Source organism: Pan troglodytes, chromosome 13 (genome assembly GCF_028858775.2).
Source record: "Pan troglodytes isolate AG18354 chromosome 13, NHGRI_mPanTro3-v2.0_pri, whole genome shotgun sequence".
Classification (NCBI taxonomy): Eukaryota; Metazoa; Chordata; class Mammalia; order Primates; family Hominidae; genus Pan; species Pan troglodytes.
In genome coordinates, this window is record NC_072411.2 from 74,022,612 (window position 1) to 74,041,923 (window position 19,312).

At 41.0% G+C, this 19,312-nt stretch overlaps 2 protein-coding genes across 5 annotated transcripts in view; one reads left to right on the plus strand and one right to left on the minus strand.

Moving 5' to 3' along the window:
* SLC25A12 (solute carrier family 25 member 12) overlaps window positions 1-19,312 on the minus strand; it is a 223,182-nt gene that overhangs the window by 186,771 nt on the left and 17,099 nt on the right. The window lies entirely within an intron of this gene.
* The window catches only part of HAT1 (histone acetyltransferase 1), a 70,094-nt gene that overhangs the window by 49,824 nt on the left and 958 nt on the right, over window positions 1-19,312 (plus strand). For all 4 annotated transcript variants that reach the window (XM_001146318.6, XM_063790588.1, XM_009443760.5 and 1 more), the window contains exons 9-10: window positions 12,818-12,969; window positions 15,913-16,029. In XM_001146318.6, the coding sequence (XP_001146318.3) occupies window positions 12,818-12,969; window positions 15,913-16,029 (269 nt within the window). The remainder of the gene's footprint in view (window positions 1-12,817; window positions 12,970-15,912; window positions 16,030-19,312) is intronic.

The following is a 19,312-nucleotide window of genomic DNA, read 5'->3' on the forward strand; positions in this document are numbered from 1 at the left end:
TAGCTTTATATTTTTTATTTATTTATTTATTTTTAAAACGATAATGTCAAGTTTAGCCTGTCAAATATACGAGTTGAATTTGTGGAACATATTTTGCCTGTGTGCTGCAAGGTAAACAGAAGTTTCTTGAAACGCTCGATGGTGTAGGGTTAAAAATGGGTCCTAGCCCTGGCCAGGCAGGTGGGAATGGGACAAAGAAGGGTAGAGATGGAGGCTTCAGAGTGGACTGGCTGGGCTTGGGCCATGACCCTCAAGGACACAGGAGTACAGGGTCCCAAAGGGCAGCCCCTTTCTGAGTGAGCACCCAAGCAACACACATAGGGGCTGCATGTTGCAAACTCATCAGTGCTCAACCCCTGGCACAACCACCCCCTACTGTGTAATGTACCTGACAAAACCCTACTTTCTAAGGCACTCCTCCCAGGCCCCCGACCAGGATCCTGAACTCTTAAAGATAGTTTTTAAGAAAACATTTAAACGGTTACATATGAAATGCTATCTGCATCTTTCCAGGGTTTTTCTTTTGTTTTTTTTTTGTTTTTTTGGTGAGGTAGGGGTAGTGTTTGAGACAGGGTGTTGCTCTGTCACCCAGGCTGGAGTGCAGTGGAGTGATAGCTTATTGTGCCTTGAACTCCTGGGGTTAAGCAAAACTCCTGCCTCAGCCTCCCAAGTAGCTGGAACTACAGGCACATGCCACCATACTTGGCTAATTTTTAAAGTATTTTCTGTAGAGATGGGGTCTCACTATGTTGCCCAGGCTGGTCTTGAACTCCAGGGCTCCAGCTGTCCTCCTGCCTTGGCCTCCCAAAGCAAGGGATCACAGGTGTGAGCAGCTGCACCTGGCCTGGCACACACAAAGTTATAGCAGGTGCCCTTCCCCAACCCCCACAGGCAGCAAGCTGTGGGGTCTCCTAGCTGTAAAGGGCTGCTGCAGTGGCGACAGCACAGAGTGGGCAAGGCACAGCAGAGGTTTTGGCAGCATGGCCCAGTTCCTGGTATCTGCTCCTATATAGTCCATGCTTGCTTCTTCAGGGAGAGTGACTGCATTCACTTTCCTGACAAACATGAATCATCTTTTGCTTTCCTCTCTTTCTTCCTCTTGGCTTTCTCCTGCTATTTCCAGATAATCACCTGCTCTGTCTCCCCAGCTAAATGCAATTTCATGTAATGCTCTTTTGCTTTCTCTTCTCAATGTCTTCTTTTCTTGAAATCTCCTTTGGCCTGCCCAGATTCAGTTGTGTGACCTTTCTGGTTATCTATGGCATCCAATTGGGGTTCTTCATGTCAATGAGCTGTTCTGTGCCTTTGTACTTTTGTTGGCAGTCAGTCATCTTCATTCTCAGGCAATCTCTTGCCTGATGCTAGAGATTTCTTCTTTTTTGGGGTCACTTGCAGCCTCCATTCTCCACTCTCTTCTTGTGTCTTCTCTGGCCTTCTGCTTTTCAACTTGGAGCTGTGCATTGATCTGCTTGGGGAATATTGTACTGCCTTGCTTAGCCTTTGTGGCCTCCCTTTCTCCTTCCTTTAGGCACAGAGGCTCTGGCAAAGCAGCACCTCAACCACATATGAGTCTTGAAATCAGAAGTGAAAGTCCTCCAATTTTGTTCTTTTTCAAAATTATTTTGTTTATAATGTCCCTTGTATTTCCATAAAAATTTTAGCATAAGCTCACCAATTTCTGCAAAAAAAAAAAAAGTCTCTTGGGTCTTGATAGGGATTGAGGGATTACATTGAATCTGTCATTAATTTGAAGAAAATTCCCATCTTAACAATTCAGAATCCTCTAATCCAGGGGTCTCAAAATCCCGGGCTACGGACTGGTACTGGTCCAGAGCCTATTAGGACTGGGTCACACAGCAGGAGGTAAATGATGGGTGAACAAGCATTACTGCCTGAGCTCTACCTCCTGTCGGATCAGTGGTGGCATTAGATTCTCATAGGAGCACAAACCCTATTGTGAACTGCACATGTGAAGGATATAGGTCGAATCTAACTAACGCCTGATGACTGATCTGAGGTAGAACAGTTTCATCTGGAAACCATCCCTTGTCTGTTCCCCTCATCCCCAGGGAAAAATTGCCTCCCACAAAATCCCTGGTGCTAGAGATTTTTGGCACTTCTGGTACCAAAAAGGTTGGGGATCACTGCTCTAATCCATTAATATGAAATGTCTTGGGCCAGGCTTGGTGGCTTGCACCTGTAATCCCAGCACTTTGGGAGGCCGCAGCAGGTGGATCGCTTGAGCCCAGGAGTTCGAGAGCAGCCTAGGCAATGTGATGAAACCCCATCTCTACAAAAATACAAAATTTAGCCAGGTATGGTGGCAAGCACCTGTGGGCCCAGCTACTCAGGAGGCTGAGGTGGGAGGATCACTGGAGCCCAGGAGGTTGAGGCTGCAGTGAGCCAAGATCGTACACTGCACTGCAGCCTGGGTGAGTGAGACCCTGTCTCAAAAAAAAAGAAAAAGAAAAAAAAAAAAAGAAATATCTCCATTTAGTTAGATCTTTTAAAACTTTTCTCAACAATGTTATTTTCAGTGTACAAGTTTTGCACTACTTTTGTTAACTTCATTTGTAAATATTTTTGATGCTGTTGGAAATGGGATTATTTTCTTAATTTCTTAATTTTGTTTTTGGATCATTGATTGTTTTAGTATGTAGAAATACAGTTGGGTTTTATATATTGATCTTCTATCCTGTACCCTTGCTGAACTTGTTTATTAGTTGCAGTAGTTTTTTGGTTAGAATTTTCCACATACAGGATCACATTGTCTGTAAATAAAGACATTTTTACTTCTTCCTTTGCAGTCAGATGCATTTTCTTTCTTTTTCTTACCCAATTGCTTAGCTGAGAACTCCAATATAATGGTGACTGGAAATGGTGAAAGCAGACATCTGTGCCTTGCTCCCAGTTTTAGAGGGAAAGCATTTGGTCTTTCACCATTGTGGATGATGTTAGCTATAGCTTTCATATGTGTTAATTATGAAATTGAGGCAGTTCCCTTCTATTTCTAGATAGTTGATTATTGAGCGTTTTTATCATGAATTGATGTTGGATTTTGTCAAACGCTTTGTTCTGCATGTATTGAATTTTTCTCATTTATTTTGTTAACATGGTATATTACATTAATTGATTTTTTTGGGATGTTAAACCAACTTTGCATTTCTGATATAAATCCCATTTAGTTCTGGTATGTAATTCATTTTATATATTGCCAGATTTGGTTTGCTAATATTTGTTGAGGACATTTGTATCTACATTCATGAGGGATATTGATTTGTAGTTTTTGTCTTAGATCCTTAGTGTCAGTGTAACTCTGGCCTCATAGAATGAGTTGGAAAGTGTTTCCTCTATTTTCTTTTCTTTTCTTTTTTTTTAATGGAGATGGAGTCTCACTCTGTTGCCCAGGCAGGAGTGCAGTGGTACCACCTTGGCTCACTGCAACCTCTGCCTCCCAGGTTCAAGCGATTCTCCTGCCTCAGCCACCCAAGTAGCTGGGACTACAGGCCTGCGCCACCACTCATGGCTAATTTTTATATTTTTAGTAGAGATGGGGTTTCACCATGTTGGCCAGGCTGGTCTCGAACTCCTGACCTCAGGTGATCCGCCCGCCTCAGCCTTCCAAAGTGCTGGGATTACAGGTGTGAGCCACTGTGCCTGGCCTGTTTCCTCTATTTTCTAGAATAGTTTGTGAAGGATCGTCATTATGTCTTCTTCAGGTTGTTTCATGGAATTTACCAGTAAAGCCATCTGGTTGTAGACTTGTCTTTGTGGGAAGATTTTTAGTTGGTAATTAAATGTCTCTGTTATAGTCAGTTCACATAGTCATTTACTTTTTGAGTCATTTTGGTAATTTTTTTCTAGAAGCTGTCTGTTTCATCTAAGTTGTCTCATTTGTTGGCATAAAGTTCATGGCATATTCCCTTTTAATTCTTCTAATTTTTGTAAAGTTGGTAGGAATATCCCTTCTTTCATGCCTGATTTTGGTAAATGTTGTTTTCTCTCTTTTTTTTCAGTCATTCTAACTAAAAGTTTGTCAATTCATCGATCATTTCAAAGAACCAACTTTGTGTTTATGTGAACTTGTCTATTTTTGTTTTCTTTTTCATTGATTTCTACTCTATTATTATTATTGCTTCGTATTACTTTGGGTTTAATTTGCCCTTCCTTATCTAGTTAAGATTGAATCTTAGGTTATATTGATTTGATGTCTTTTTTCTTTTCTTCTTTTAGACAGAGTCTCGCTCTGTCACCCAGGCTGGAGTGCAGTGGTAGAACCTCCACCTCCCAGGCTCAAGCAATTCTCAGGCCTCAGCCTCCTGAGCAGCTGGGACTGTAGGCAGGGGCCACTGCACCCAGCTCATTTTTGTATTTTTGGTAGAGACAGGGCTTCGCTTTGTTGGCCAGGCTCGTCTTGAACTCCTGGCCTCAAATGATTGGACCACTTTGACCTCCCAAAGTGGTGAGATGACAGGTGTGAGCCACCATGCCTGGCCTTTCTTTTCTAATATAGACATTTAAATACCTAAATATTTACACATAATATACATTTATATATAAATATAAGCATTGATATAGCTGCATCACATAAGCTTTTAGAAATTGTGCTTTCATTTTCATTCAGTTCAAAATATGTTTTAATTTTCCTTGTGATTTCTTTTTTGATCCATGGATTATTTAAAAGCTTGTTGTTCAATTTCTAAATAATGTGGATTCCCATGTTTCCTTTTGTAAAGTTTGAATTTAATTCCACTGTTGTTAAAGAACATATTTTAGGGCCGGCGTGGTGGCTCACACCTGTAATCCCAACACTTTGAGAGGCGGAGGCTGGCAGATCATCTGAGGTCAGGAGTTCGAGACCAGCCTGATCAACTTGGAGAAACCCCATCTCTACAAAAAATACAAAATTAGCCGGGTGTGGTGGCACGTGCCTGTAATCCCAGCTACTTGAGAGGCTGAGGCAGGAGAATCGCTTGAACCTGGGAGGCAGAGGTTGCGGTGAGCCGAGATGGCACTATTGCGCTCCAGCCTGGGCAACAACTGCGGAACTCCATCTCAAAAAAAAAAAAAAAAGCCGGGAGCGGTGGCTCACGCCTGTAATTCCAGCACTTTGGGAGGCTGAGGCAGGCGGATCATGAGGTCAGGAGATCGAGACCATCCTGGCTAACATGGTGAAACCCCATCTCTACTAAAAGTACAAAAAATTAGCCAGGCGTGGTGGTGAGTGCCTGTAGTCCTAGCTACTTGGGAGGCTGAGGCAAGAGGATGGCATGAACCTGGGAGGCAGAGTTTGCGGTGAACCAAGATTGCGCCACTGCACTCCAGCCTAGGCGACAGAGCAAGACTCCGTCTCAAAAAACAAACAAACAAACAAACATATTTTGTATGACTTTGGTCCTTTTTCATTTATTTATGTGATTTTATATTTAATTTTTGCATGACCTTCCAGTGAACCTTTTTCATTTATTCTGTTTGTCTATTTATCTACCTACGTAGCTATCTTTTGAGACAGAGTCTTGCTCTGTCGCCCACACTGGAGTGCAGTACCACAATCATGGCTCACTGCAGCCTCAACCTCCTGGCCTCAAGTGATCCTCCTGCGTCAGCCTCCCAAGTCGTTGGGCCTACAGGTGCATGCCACCACACCCAGCTAATTTTTACTTTTTTTGTAGAAACGAGGTTTTGCCATGTTGCCCAGGCTGGTCTGGAACTCCTGGGCTCAAGCAATGCCCCCATCTTGGCCTCCCAAAGTGCTAAGATCACAGGTGTGAGCCATCATGCCCAGCCCTTTTTCATTTATTGAGTTTTGTTTCCTGTTCAAGCTTAGAGGTCAGCAAACTTTTTTTTTTTTTTTTTTTTAAGAATAGGTTGTATTTTATGCTTTGCAAGCTACACACAGTCTCTGTTGCATACTTGGTTTTTGTTGTTGTTTTGGTTGTTTTAAACAACCCTTTAGAAACCATTCTTAGTTCACATACCATACAAAAACAGGCCACAGGCAAGATTGGCCCATGGGCCATCATAGTTTATTGATCCCTGGCTTAACATTAAGTCTTTCCTGGATGACTGTTCCTTGTACACTTGTAAAGAACATGTATTTTGCTGTTATTGAGTACAATGTTCTGTAAATATCAGTTGGGCCAAGTTGATTGATAGTGCCGTTCAGGCCTTCTATATCTTTGCCAATTTTCTGTCTAATTGTTCTATCGATTATTGAGAGTGTAGTATTGAAATTTCAGACTTTTTATTGTATTGTCTATTTCTCCCTTTAATTCTGTCAGTATTTTCTTCATGTATTTTGGGACTCAGTTGTTAGTTGTGCATTTGTTTATAATTGTAATATCTTCCTGATGAATAAACTTTTTTGTCTTAAACTCTTTAAAAAAAAAAAAAAAAATAGAGACAGGGTTTTGCCATATTGCCCAGGCTGGTCTCAAACTCCGGAGCTCAAGCGATCTACCTGCCTTGGCCTCCCAAAGTGTTGGAATTACAGGCATGAGCCACTGCACCTGGCCTTACACTCTATTTTGCCTGATATTAATATAGCCACTCTAGCTTGCATACTGTTTGCTTGGTATATCTTTTTTCTTTTTCTTTTTTTTTTTTGAGACGAAGTCTCACTCTGTCACTCAGACTGGAGTGCAGTGGCACAATCTTGGCTCACTGCAACTTCTGCCTCCCGGGTTCAACCAGTTCTCCTCCCTTGGCCTCCCAGGTAGCTGGAATTACAGGTGCCTACCACCACACCTGGTTAATTTTTGTATTTTTAGTAGAGATGGGTTTTCACCATGTTGGTCAGGCTGGTCTCAAACTCCTGACCTCAGGTGATGTGCCTGCCTTGGCCTCCCAAAGTGCTGTGATTAAAGGCATGAGCCACAGTACCCAGCCTTCTTTTTTCATCATTTGACTTTGAACCTATCCATCTTGAATCTAAAATGTTTCTCTTGTGGACAGCATATAGTTGGATCTTTTAAAATTCGGTCTGACACTCTTTGTCTTTTGATTAGAATATTTTAATATACATGCATTTAATGTAATTATTACTATGCTTGGAATTACGCCCGCCATTTTGCTGTTTGTTTTCTGTATGTCTCATTTCTTTTGGTGGGGAGGGGGGACAGGGTCTCGCTCTGTCAGAGTCTGAAGTCCAGTGGCATGATCATGGCTCACTGCAGCCTCAAACTCCTGGGCCCAAGCTGTCCTCCCCTCTCAGCCTGCCAAGTAGCTAGGACTACAGTCGTATGCCACCACACTTTGGCTGATTTGTTTTATTTTTAGTGGAGACGAGGTCCTGCTATGTTGCCTAGGCTGGTCTTGAACTCTTGAGCTCAAGTGATCCTCCCGCCTTGGCCTCTCAAGGTGCTGGGATTACAGGTGTGAGCCACCACACCTAACCCTTTTTGTTATTTTGTTTCTTTTTTACTGCCTTCTTTTGTGTTAAATAATATTTTCTATTGAACCATTTCAATTCCTTTGTGGTTTTTAAATTTTTTTTTAAGTTATTTTCTTAGGCTGGGCTCAGTGACTAATGCCTATAATCCCAGTACTTTGGGAGGCCAAGGAGGGAGGATCACTTGAGGCCAGGAGTTTCAGACCAGTCTACGCAACATAGCAAGACCCTATCTCTTTACCAAAAAAAAAAAAAGAATTAGCAGAGTGTGGTGGCACACACCTGTAGTCCTAGCTACTCAATAGGATTACATTTTTTTTCTTTCTTTTTTTTTTTTGGAGGCAGGGTTTTACTCCTGTTGCCCAGGCTGGAGTGCAAAGGTGTGACCTGGGCTTACTGCAACCTCCGCCTCCCAAGTTCAAGCGATTCTCCTGCCTTAGCCTCCCAAGTAGCTGGGACTAAAGGTGCATGCCACCGCACCTGGCTAAATTTTTGTACATTTTGGTCCCATACTCCTGAGCTCAAGCAGTCTGCCTGCTTTGGCCTCTGAAAATGCTGGGATTACAGGCATGACCCACTGTTCCTGGCCACATCCTTATGTATTACTATAAGCCAAACACTGGTTTATAATTATTGCTTTATGTAATTGTCCTTTTTTTTTTGAGACGGAGTTTCACTCTGTTGCCCAGGCTGGAGTGCAGTGGCGCGACCTTGGCTCACTGCAAGCTCTGCCTTCCGGGTTCACGCCATTCTCCTGCCTCAGCCTCCTGAGTAGCTGGGACTACAGGCGCCCGCCACCACGCCCGGCTAATTTTTTGTATTTTTAGTAGAGGCGAGGTTTCACTGTGTTAGCCAGGATGGTCTCGATCTCCTGACCTCATGATCCGCCCGCCTCTGCCTCCCAAAGTGCTGGGATTACAGGCGTGAGCCACCGCGCCCGGCCTGTAATTGTCTTTTAAATTAGTTGAAAGAAGAAAAGAGAAAAAATAATCTAACTTTTATATATACTAACTATTATATATATTTTTATGAGTATTCTTAATTTCTTCATGTAGATTTAAGTGGTACTATGTTCTTTTAGCCTGAAGGAGTTCTTTAATACTTCTTTTGGGCAGGTCAGCTAGCACCAGATTTCCTCAGTCTTTGGTTTTCTGCGAATATCTTTATTTCACCTTTATTTTGAAGGATAGTTTTGCTGGATACAGAATTCTTGGTTGATAGGTGTTTTGTTCTCCTGTTGGTACTTTGAATATGTCATCCCACTGACTTCTGACCTCCTTGGTTTCTAATGAGTCATTTTTCTCTTGCTGCTTTAAAGATTTTCTGTTTCTTTCACTTTTGACAGTTTGATTATGACATGTTTGGGTGTAGGTCTCTTTATGTTTTTCCTAGTTGAAGTTTGAGCTTCCTAGATGTGTTGACCAGTGTTTTTCATCAAATTTGGGATGTTTTTGACCATTATTTTTTCAAGTATTTTTTCTGTTCCTTCCTTTCCTCTCTTATATGCTTGAACAATTTTAATATAGGGTGGTGTCAGAGTTCAGTTTATATTTTATAACACAGGGGAGAATAGGTAAGGAGAATGAGTTAAAAAAAGGTTATTAGTTGACAAAAATACTGGCGGAAGCAGATAGAAGAAATAAATGTCCTCCAGGTTTCTGGGTGGCTTGTATAACTGGATGATGCAGGTAAATTAAAGTGAGAAAAGACTGAAGAATGGGATAGGGTGACAAATTACATAACAGTCTTAGGTTTATTTTCTGTGTAGGTCTGTATTTTACTTATTTTGTTTTACTGTTGATTTCACCATTCTTAATAGATCATAATTTCATCCCAAATTGATGCAGTGACTTGATTTCAATTCTTCCTATTTTAAAGTCATAGTCAAATAGCACTTAATAACTACATGCATATGATGTGTATAATTAACTGTGGCATAGAAGCATAAAAAAGGTATTTAGTACAAATCAGTTGAATGAATGAATGTGTTTCTTGGAATCATGAGACATTACCCTGTCTCAGGCTTTTTAAAAAAATAGCTTTATTGGTATATAATTAACACATCATATAATTCATTCACTTAAAGTAGACAGTTTTAAGATGATATTTACAGCACAACCATCACCATAATCTTTTTGTTGGTCTGAGACAGTCTCAGTCTGTCACCCAGGCTGGAGTGCAGTGTGTGATTGCAGCTCACTGCAACCTCTGCCTCCTGAGTTCAAGTAACTCTCATGCCTCAGACTCCTGAGTAGCTGGGATCACAGGAATGTGCCACCACACCTGGCTAATTTTTGTATTTTTAGTAGAGACGGTGTTTTGCCATGTTGGCCAGGCTGGCCTCGAACTTCTAGTCTCAAGAGATCTGTCCACCTCTGCCTCCCAAAGTGCTAGCGGCCCTAGTGAATAATCTAATTTTGGAATATTCTGTTCCCCCATAAAAGAAACCCCCAAAAGAAGTCCCTGTTAGCACTCCTTTCCTCCCCTCAACTCCTATCCCTAGGCAACCACTAATCTACTTTCTGTCTTTATAAATTTGCCTATTCTGGACATTGGAATCATGCAATATATGACTAGTTTCTTTCACATAGCATGTTTTCAAGGTGCATTCTTATAGCATGTAACAGTACTTCATTTCTTCCTATTGCCAAATAATATTCCATTGTGTGGTTATATCATTTTATTCATTGGTCAGTTGAACATTTTAGATTATTCCCACATTTTGGCTCTTATGAATAAATAATGCTACTAGGAACAGTCATGTACAAATTTTTATGTGGACCTGTGTTTTCATATCTCTTGGGCATATACCTAAGACTGGAAATTATGGGAAATCTGGTAACTATGTTTAACTTTTTGAGGAATCACCAGACTATTTTCCAAAATGGCTACACCATTTTACATTTCCATTACCAGTGTATCAGGGTTTCAGTTTCTCCACGTCTTCATCAATACTTGTTACTGTGTTTTTAATTCTAGCCATCCTTGTAGGTATGAAGTGGTATATCATTGTGGTTTTGGTTCACATTTCCTGTGGCTAGGGAGACTGTGCATCTTTTCATGTGTTTATTATCCACTTGTATATATCTTATTGATAAATGTCAATTTAGATCCTTTGCCCATTTTTTAGTTGGGTCTTTTTTTTTTTTTTTTTTACCAAATTATAAGAGTTTGTACACCAATGTATATGAATCTGGATACAGGTGCTTTATTAGATACATGATTTGCAAATAGTCTCCCATTCTGTATGTTATTTTTTTCATTTTTTTACTGGTATCATTTGAAACACAAGAGTTTTAAAATTTTTGTCACCTAGTTTATTTGTTTTTTCTTTTGTTGCTTATGCTTTGGTCTCATTATCTAAGAAACCATTGTCTAACCAAAGGTCATGAAGATTTACTCCTGTGGTTTCTTCTAAGAGTTTTATAGTTTTACCTCTTAAATTTGGGACTGTGATCAATTTTGGTTAATTTTTATGTATGGTGTGAGGAAAGGGGATCCCACTTTATTCTTTTGATGATAGAGATCCAGTTGTCCCATCACCATTTGTTGAAAAGACTCTTCTTTCCCTCATTGAATTGTCTTTGCAACCTTCTCCAAGATTAACTGACCTAAATCTATGGTTTTATTTCTGGACTGTCAGTTCAGTTCCATTCATGTGTATGTCTGTCCTTATGCTAGTGTCACATGGTGTTGATTATCATAGGTTTGAAGTAAGTTTTGAAATCAGAACGTGTTGAGTCCTTCAAGTTTTGTTCTTTTTTTATTTTTTCCCAGATGGAGTTGCTCTGTTGCCTAGGCTGGAGTGCAGTGACACAGTCTTGGCTCACTGCAGCCTCTGCCACCTGGGTTCAAGTGATTCTTCTGCCTCAGCCTCCCAAGTAGCTGGGATTACAGGCACCCACCACCATGCCCAGCTGATTTTTGTATTTTTAGTAGAGACGGGGTTTCACCATGTTGGCCAGGCTTGTCTCGAACTCCTGACCTCGTGATCCACCTGCCTTGGCCTCCCAAAGTGCTGGGATTACAGATGTGAGCCACTGTGCCTGGCCTGCTCTTTTTCAATATTGTTTTGGCTATTCTGGGTCCTTTGTCTTTCTTTATGAATTTTTTCTTTTTTTGTTTTTGAGACAGTCTCTGTCACCCAGGCTGGAGTGTAATAGCGCAATCTTGGCTCACTCACTACAACCTCAGCCTCCAAGTGTCAAGTGATTCTCATGCTTCAGCCTCCTGAGTAGCTGGGAGGAATGTGCATGACCACACCTGGCTAATTTGTTGTTTGTTTGTTTAGAGAAGGAGTCTCGCTCTGTCGCCCAGGCTGGAGTACAGTGGTGCGATCTCAGCTCACTGCAGCCTCCGCCTCCCAGGTTCAAGCAATTCTCCTGCCTCAATTTCCTAAGTAGCTGAGATTACAGGCATGCACCACCATGCTCGGCTAATTTTTGTATTTTTAGTAGACACAGGGTTTCACCATGTTGATCAGGCTGTTCTCGAACTCCTGACCTCAGGTGACCTGCCTGCCTTGGCCTCCCAAAGTGCTGAGATTACGGACATTAGCCACTGCGCCCAACCTAATTTTTGTATTTTTAGTAGAGATATGACTTTGTCATGTTGGCCAGGCTGGTCTCTAACTCCTGGCCTCAAGTGATCTGCCTGCCTCAGGTCTCCCAAAGTGCTGAGATTACAGGCGTGTGCCACTGTGCCTGACCTGTTCATCCAAATTTGAATCTCTCATTTACACAGCTACTGTAATTGGAATCAAAACTAAGATGCATGTGATACCCTGCCAGTTAAAAAGTTTAAATCTGAGGCTGGGCGCAGTCACTTATGCTTGTAATCCTAGCACTTAGGGAGGCTGAGGCGAGTTGATCACTTGAGCCCAGGAATTCGAGACCAGCCTGGGCAACATGGTGAAACCCTGTCTCTACAAAAAATACAAAAATTAGCCGAGTATGGTGGCGGGAGCCTGTAGTCCTAGCTACTAGGGAGGCTGAAATAGGAGGATCACCTGATCCTGGGAGGTTGAGGCTGTGGTGAGCCATGATCATGCCACTACACTCCAGCTTGAGTGACAGAGTGAGACTCTGTCTCAAACAAAAAAAGAAGTTTAAATTTGAAATGGGTAGCTTTTGATTCACAAATATTAATACAAATGTCTTTGCAAAAGGATTGGATTTATTATTTTGACAAAGATAATAGTTTTATTTATAAGGAATAATCCTTTCATGTTGTAACTTTTGTATGTGTAATTTTTTAAATTACACATTAAAAATTAATTTTGTATTTTTTTATGTGTAATTAATTTTGTATGTGTAATTTTTTTAAATTTGCCTTCCTAGCCTAGCATATATGTTGAGATTGCAAATGATGAAGAAATTATATTGAGTATCAGGGAAATGTTAATATTATTCTGCTTTATTTATTTAGCGGAAGATCCATCCAAAAGCTATGTGAAATTACGAGACTTTGTGCTTGTGAAGCTTTGTCAAGATTTGCCCTGTTTTTCCCGGGAAAAATTAATGCAAGGATTCAATGAAGATATGGCGATAGAGGCACAACAGAAGTTCAAAATAAATAAGGTATTTTTATTCTGTAGGAGGAAAACAGATTTAAATTACAAACAAATTTTTGAAGTGTATACCTTAACTAAAATATTATAAAGACATTAAGAATACATGTGTGGGAACCAGCAATGGTTAACAGTACAGCTTTGAAGCCAAATTGCCTGAGTTCAAATCTAGCTCCAACACTTGCTCTGTGATTTATGGCAATTTAATTTACCTCGTGCCTCAGTTTCCTCATTAATAAAATGGGAAGATAATAGGTGTTATTGCTATATTAAGCATAACAAGCAGAGGAAAGATGGATAATAGGATCTTATTTTTACTCTTTAAAGTAGTTGTACCCCTGGAGACATTATTGGTGGGAAGAACGGTTGAAGTAAAACACGTATTTCATTTTATATACTTTTATATATCTATTTAAATTTTAAAGTGGTAAATGTCTTAAGATAGGTACAGAAAAAATAAATATGGAAGTTCAGAGAAGAAAGTTTATTACATTTATGTAAGCAAGGAAATCAGTGGTTATTTCATAGAAAGGATGGCATTTGATGTAAACCTTGAAGAATGAGTAGGATTTGGATTATGAAAGTATGTGAGATGGGCTGGGAGTGGTGGCTCACGCCTGTAATCCCAGCACTTTGGGAGGCCGAGGCGGACAGATCATGAGGTCAGGACATTGACACCATCCTGGCTAACATGGTGAAACCCCACCTCTACTAAAAATACAAAAAAGCTGGTCATGGTGGCATGCGCCTGTAGTTCTAGCTACTCGGTAGGCTGAGGCAGGAGAATTGCTTGAACCTGGGGAGGCGGAGGTTGCAGTGAGCTGAGATGGTGCCACTGCACTCCAGCCTGGGCGACCGAGCGAGACTCCATCTCAAAAAAAAAAGAAATTTGTGTAGGCCGGGCGAGGTGGCTCACGCCTGTAATCCCAGCACTTTGGGAGGCCGAGGTGGGTGGATCACGAGGTCAGGAGTTCGAGACCAGCCTGTCCAATATGGTGAAACCATGTCTCTACTACAAATACAAAAATTAGCTGGGCGTGGTGGCGCGTGCCTGTAATCCCAGCTACTCAGGAGGCTGAGGCAGAAGAATCGCTTAAACCTGGGAGGCGGAGGTTGCAGTGAGCCGAGATCATGCCACTACACTCCAGCCTGGGCAACAGAGAGAGACTGCATCTTAAAAAAAAAAAAAAAGAAAGAAAAGAAATTTGTTTAATAGCTCAGCTTTTAAAAGAACAGGCATATGAATATATGAATATATATATATATATATATATATTTTTTTTTTTTTTAATGGTGCTTTCTTAAAAAAGGAATTCAAACTCCCTACCTAGAGCACAAAGAGCCCATGATAATCTGGACCCTGCCTACCTTGCTAGCTTCAGCCTGTTAGTACTTTGCCACATGCTCTGGCTACTTTGCCACATGCTCTGGCTTTACTCATCTTCTAGCCATTTCCCAACTCTGCCACATCCTTCTTCCTTCTGTATTCCTTTACATATTCTGTTCTCTTTACCTGAAATACTCCCTTTTCCTAATTGCCTGGCCAGATAGTACTCATTTTTTCAGGTTCAACTCAGGTTCCCTTCCAGGAAGTCAGAAAATATTACCTTCCCAACCTATCCATACCCCAACTCCCTGCCCAAATAAATACATAAGTGAAACAACATCAACAGAAAAACTGTGGTTCTCCTTTGGCTTCAGTGCTACCAAAAACTTCCTGATTCTTCTGATATTTCCTTGATACCATTTGTCTTTTTTTTTCCTTTTCCTTTTTTTTTTTTTTGAGACAGGGTCTCTTGCTCTGTCACCTGAGGTGGAGTACAGTGGTGTAATCACGGCTCACTGCAGCCTCAACCTCCTGGGCTCAAATGACTCTCCCACCTCAGCCTCCCAAGTAGCTGGGACTGCAGGGGTACGCCACCACACCTGGCTAATTTTTGTAGAGACAGGGTTCCTACAGGCTGTTCTCAAACTGCTAGGCTCAAGCGATCTGCCCACCTTGGCCTCCCAAAGTGCTGGAACTACAGGCATGAGCCACCATGTCCAGCCCTGTCTGCTTTTTAACTGTCACTGTACTAGCAGGTTTCTGACCTTTCTCCTTTTATCACTGTATATGCTTTCCTCAGGTGACCTTAACCAGCCTTATGGTTTTAACTCTTACCTATATACTGACATTGCTTAAATCCTTGCCCTTAGACTAGAATTTTCTTCAGATTTTCTATTTTCTGCTGCCTCCTAAATCTCTCCTAGGCTGTGAAAACTCACATTTTCACATCCTTCTTTAAGTCAGTTTTTCCTCTCATATGTTTCTAGAGTCCTTGTCCCCTTGGTCTTCTTACTTGTGCTGTTTCAGTTCATGCCCTCATTGTTTTTTATCTGATGTAATAACTCAGCTTCTTGATTGGTCTCTCTGCACTTCTTTTTGCTACCATTTCTTTGTAGCTGAAAGAGTGACTTATTTAAAACTCAAAATTTGTGCATATTGCTTACATTCCTATTTAAAATCTGTCATGAAGGCTGGGGCAGTGGCTTACGCCAGTAATTCTAATACTTTGGGAGGTTGAGGCAGGAGGATTGCTTGAAGCTGGGAGTTGAAGACCAGCCTGGGCAACAAAGTGAGACCCCATTTCTACAAAAAAAAAAAAAAAAATAGCCGGGTGTGGTGCATATGCCTATGGTCCCAGCTGCTCAGGAGGCTGAGGTGGGAGGATGGCTTGAGTCTAGGAGGTTGAGGCTGCAGTGAACTGTGATCGTGCCACATTAAATTATCCATACCATAATCATTTGTATTACCCACTAGACTGCTTGAGGGCAACTACTTTTATTGCCTTTCCTTTGGTTTCTAGCACAATTCCTTGCTCATGGCAGATATTAAATATATCCTGTGTTCTTTTGGGAAAGTGTCATTATTTTTACTTTGAAAATGTTCGCATTTTCTTTTGTTTCATTCTAGCAACACGCTAGAAGGGTTTATGAAATTCTTCGACTACTGGTAACTGACATGAGTGATGCCGAACAATACAGAAGCTATAGACTGGATATTAAAAGAAGACTAATTAGCCCATATAAGGTAGGACTTTCAAGAATCTTAAACACTGTATTCTTTTCACTGTTTAAAACAGAAGAAAAGCTACCAAATATCAGTATATGAGAGAGTCCAAGTCATTTTGTAAAATTAACTTTTACAAAAGTAGAAATATTCTTCCAGTAATTTATAAAAATTCTCACTCATGGCCGGGCATGGTGGCCCACACCTGTAATCCCAGCACTCAGGGAGGCCAAGGCGGGTGGATCACCTCAGGTCAGAAGTTCAAGACCAGCCTGGCCAACGTGGTGAAACCCTGTCTCTACTAAAAATACAAACATTAGCTAGGCTTGGTGGTGGGCGCCTGTAATCCCAGTGACTTGGGAGGCTGAAGCAGGAGAATCGCTTGAATCCAGGAGGTGGAGGTTGCTGTGAGCCAAGATTGCACCATTGCACTCCAGCCTGGGTGACAAGAGCAAAACTCCATCTGAAAAGAAAAGAAGAGAAAAGAAAAGAACAAAAACCTGGGTGCAGTGGCTCACGCCTGTAATCCCAGCACTGTGGGAGGCCGAGGTAGGTGGATCACTTGAGGTCAGGAGTTCAAGACCACCCTGGCCAACATGGCGAAACCCCATCTCTACTAAAAATACAAAAATTAGCTGGGCATGATAACACGTGCCTGTAATCCCAGCTGTTTGAGAGGCTGAGGCACGAGAATCACTTGAACCCAAGAGGTGGAGGTTGCAGTGAGCTGAGATTGTGCCACTGCACTTCAGCCTGGGTGACAGAATGAAACTGTGTCTCAGAACAAACAAACAAACAAACTTATCCCAAGGATAGTCTACCATGGTTAGCTTTTCTTTCATTTGTATGCATCTTTAAAAAGTCTGAATGCCTAGTCTCTTCCCTAACAAATTATGTTGTTTTTCCCAAGTTTCTTGTCTTCTCAGTTGTTATATATATATTCTCTTTTTTCTCTCTTCCCAGATAAAAGCAAAGTTAGACATATATATTCTCTTTGCTTTTGCTTTCTTCTTCCTAAAAATAGCCTTTATTGCTATTTATTAATATAATCTTTGTACTTTACCATAGCCGAAACCATGTTAGTACTATTATATTTTTAAACATTCTTCTTGCCCTTTTTTCCCACTTCATCGTCATCTTCCGTATTTTCCCTCCTAGATCAAATTGGCCTTATCATTTGGACATTGTCAGGATGGATATTGTTTATGTCACCTTATGTGAATGAAAATTTGCTATCTAGGCAAGGCGTGGTGGCTCATGCCTGTAATCCCAGCACTTTGGGAGGCCGAGGTGGGCAGGTCACCAGAGCTCAGGAGTTCAAGACCAGCCTGGCCAACATGGCAAAACCTCGCCTCTACTAAAAATAAAAAATTAGTTGGGTGTGGTGGTGGGTACCTGTAATCCCAGCTACTTGGGAGGCTGAGGCAAGGGCATCACTTGAACTCGGGAGGCAGAGGTTGCAGTGAGCTGAGATCATACCACTGCAATCCAGGCTGGGCAATGGAGCAAGACTCCATCTCAAAAAAAAAATAAAAATAAAAAAAAAAAAGGCCAGGTGCGGTGGTTCACGTCTATAATCCCAGCAATTTGGGAGGCTGAGGCGGGCAGATCATCTGAGGTCAGGAGTTCGAGACCAGCCTGGCCAACATGGTGAAACCCTGTGTCTACTAAAAATACACAAATTAGCCAGGCATGGTGGGAGGTGCCTGTAATCCCAGCTTCTCCGGAGGCTGAGGCAGGAGAATTGCTTGAACCTGGGAGGCAGAGGTTGCAGTGAGCCAAGATTGCGCCATTGTACTCCAGCCTGGGTGACAAGAGCAAAATTCCATCTCAAAAAAGAAGAAAATTTGTCATCTAGTTGCAGCTGAGTAGTGGGATGATTGGCAGAATATTTAATTTATCCAACATATAATTATTGAGTACAGTTGCTCAATGATGAAATGTTGTTGCTACATTTATATATACTATACCTATAGGGTTATACATCACAATAGCTGGGAACATAAATGACCAAGTTGATTCTGCATTACAATTTGAGAAAGTAAATTAACTAACTGTATCAGGTACACGTAGTTTTGGTTTTCCTTTGTAAATTTAAAGAAAATTTAAGTTTTATTTGCCATGGATTCTGCTTTATAGAGCCAGTCTTGAATGCTGATGGTTCATTGGCTGACACTACTTGCTGAATCCCAACTTTTCCTTCATAGCATCTTTTTACTTTGCAGTGCAACTGTATTTCCTAATTTGTCATTGTAATTCTGTTCACATTCTGAATATAAAATGATTATTTGCCTATGACTAAATCATTTTAACAGATGTATGAATAGTTCCTCATAGTGTCATTTCATTGCAGTTTAATAGTTTTTCTATTTTACAGACCATCATCTGCATATAGCAGGTTTTTAATAAATTATAATGGTCTCCTCAAAAGTTATCCAAAGTTGCGTTTTATTATTTGATGTTATCAATTCAGAAACATCAGAAAATGGGTAAAAATGGTACTTTCCAAAGGTTTTGATCTTTAAGTAATATTTGTTAGCTAGAAAATGTCTTAATGATGAAATTTGGGCACAGAGCAGTATAGATGGCAACATTTAAGAGTATTAAGATTTTACTAAAGTAAAATAATTTATTGAATTATATATTTTAGATATTAATGTGACTTTTATATAAAATATAACAAATGAAAGATAGAAATTCTGAGTACAAATAGTAGTCACACAGCTAATGCCAAATAATGGGAACCTCTGTAGTTCATAAATGCAAGTATTTTCTACTCTTAAAGAATGATAATTCTTTTTTATATTATTATTAAGTACCTTTACCTGTCCAGCCAGTTCACCAGTCTAAAAGGCCAGAACTGGGCCGGGTGTGGTGGCTCATGGCTGTAATCCCAGCAGTTTGGGAGGCCAAGGTGGGTGGATCACTTGGGCCCAGGAGTTCTAGAACAGTATATCCGAAACATGAAAGCTTCATATTTGCAATAATGCCACCCAACCAGGAATCTTGGAGTTATTCTTCATCATATCACCCAGTATTTTCTCCCCTAAATCTGCCCTGTCCTCTCCATCTTTGCTGCTGCTGACTTGATCTAGGCTTTCATCAACTCTGGCTTGAACTACTGCAGTAGCTGCCCAGTCCTCCAGTCCCATCCTAAACATCTCTGACACAGTGTCCTGCATAAAAGTTGTTATCAGCTACCTGTTGCAAACTCCTCAGCATAGCGGTATCCTAAGTCAAACCAGGAGGGTTTAGTATGATAATGTATGTCTGGAACTTAATAAAGACTCAAATGCTAGTTAAT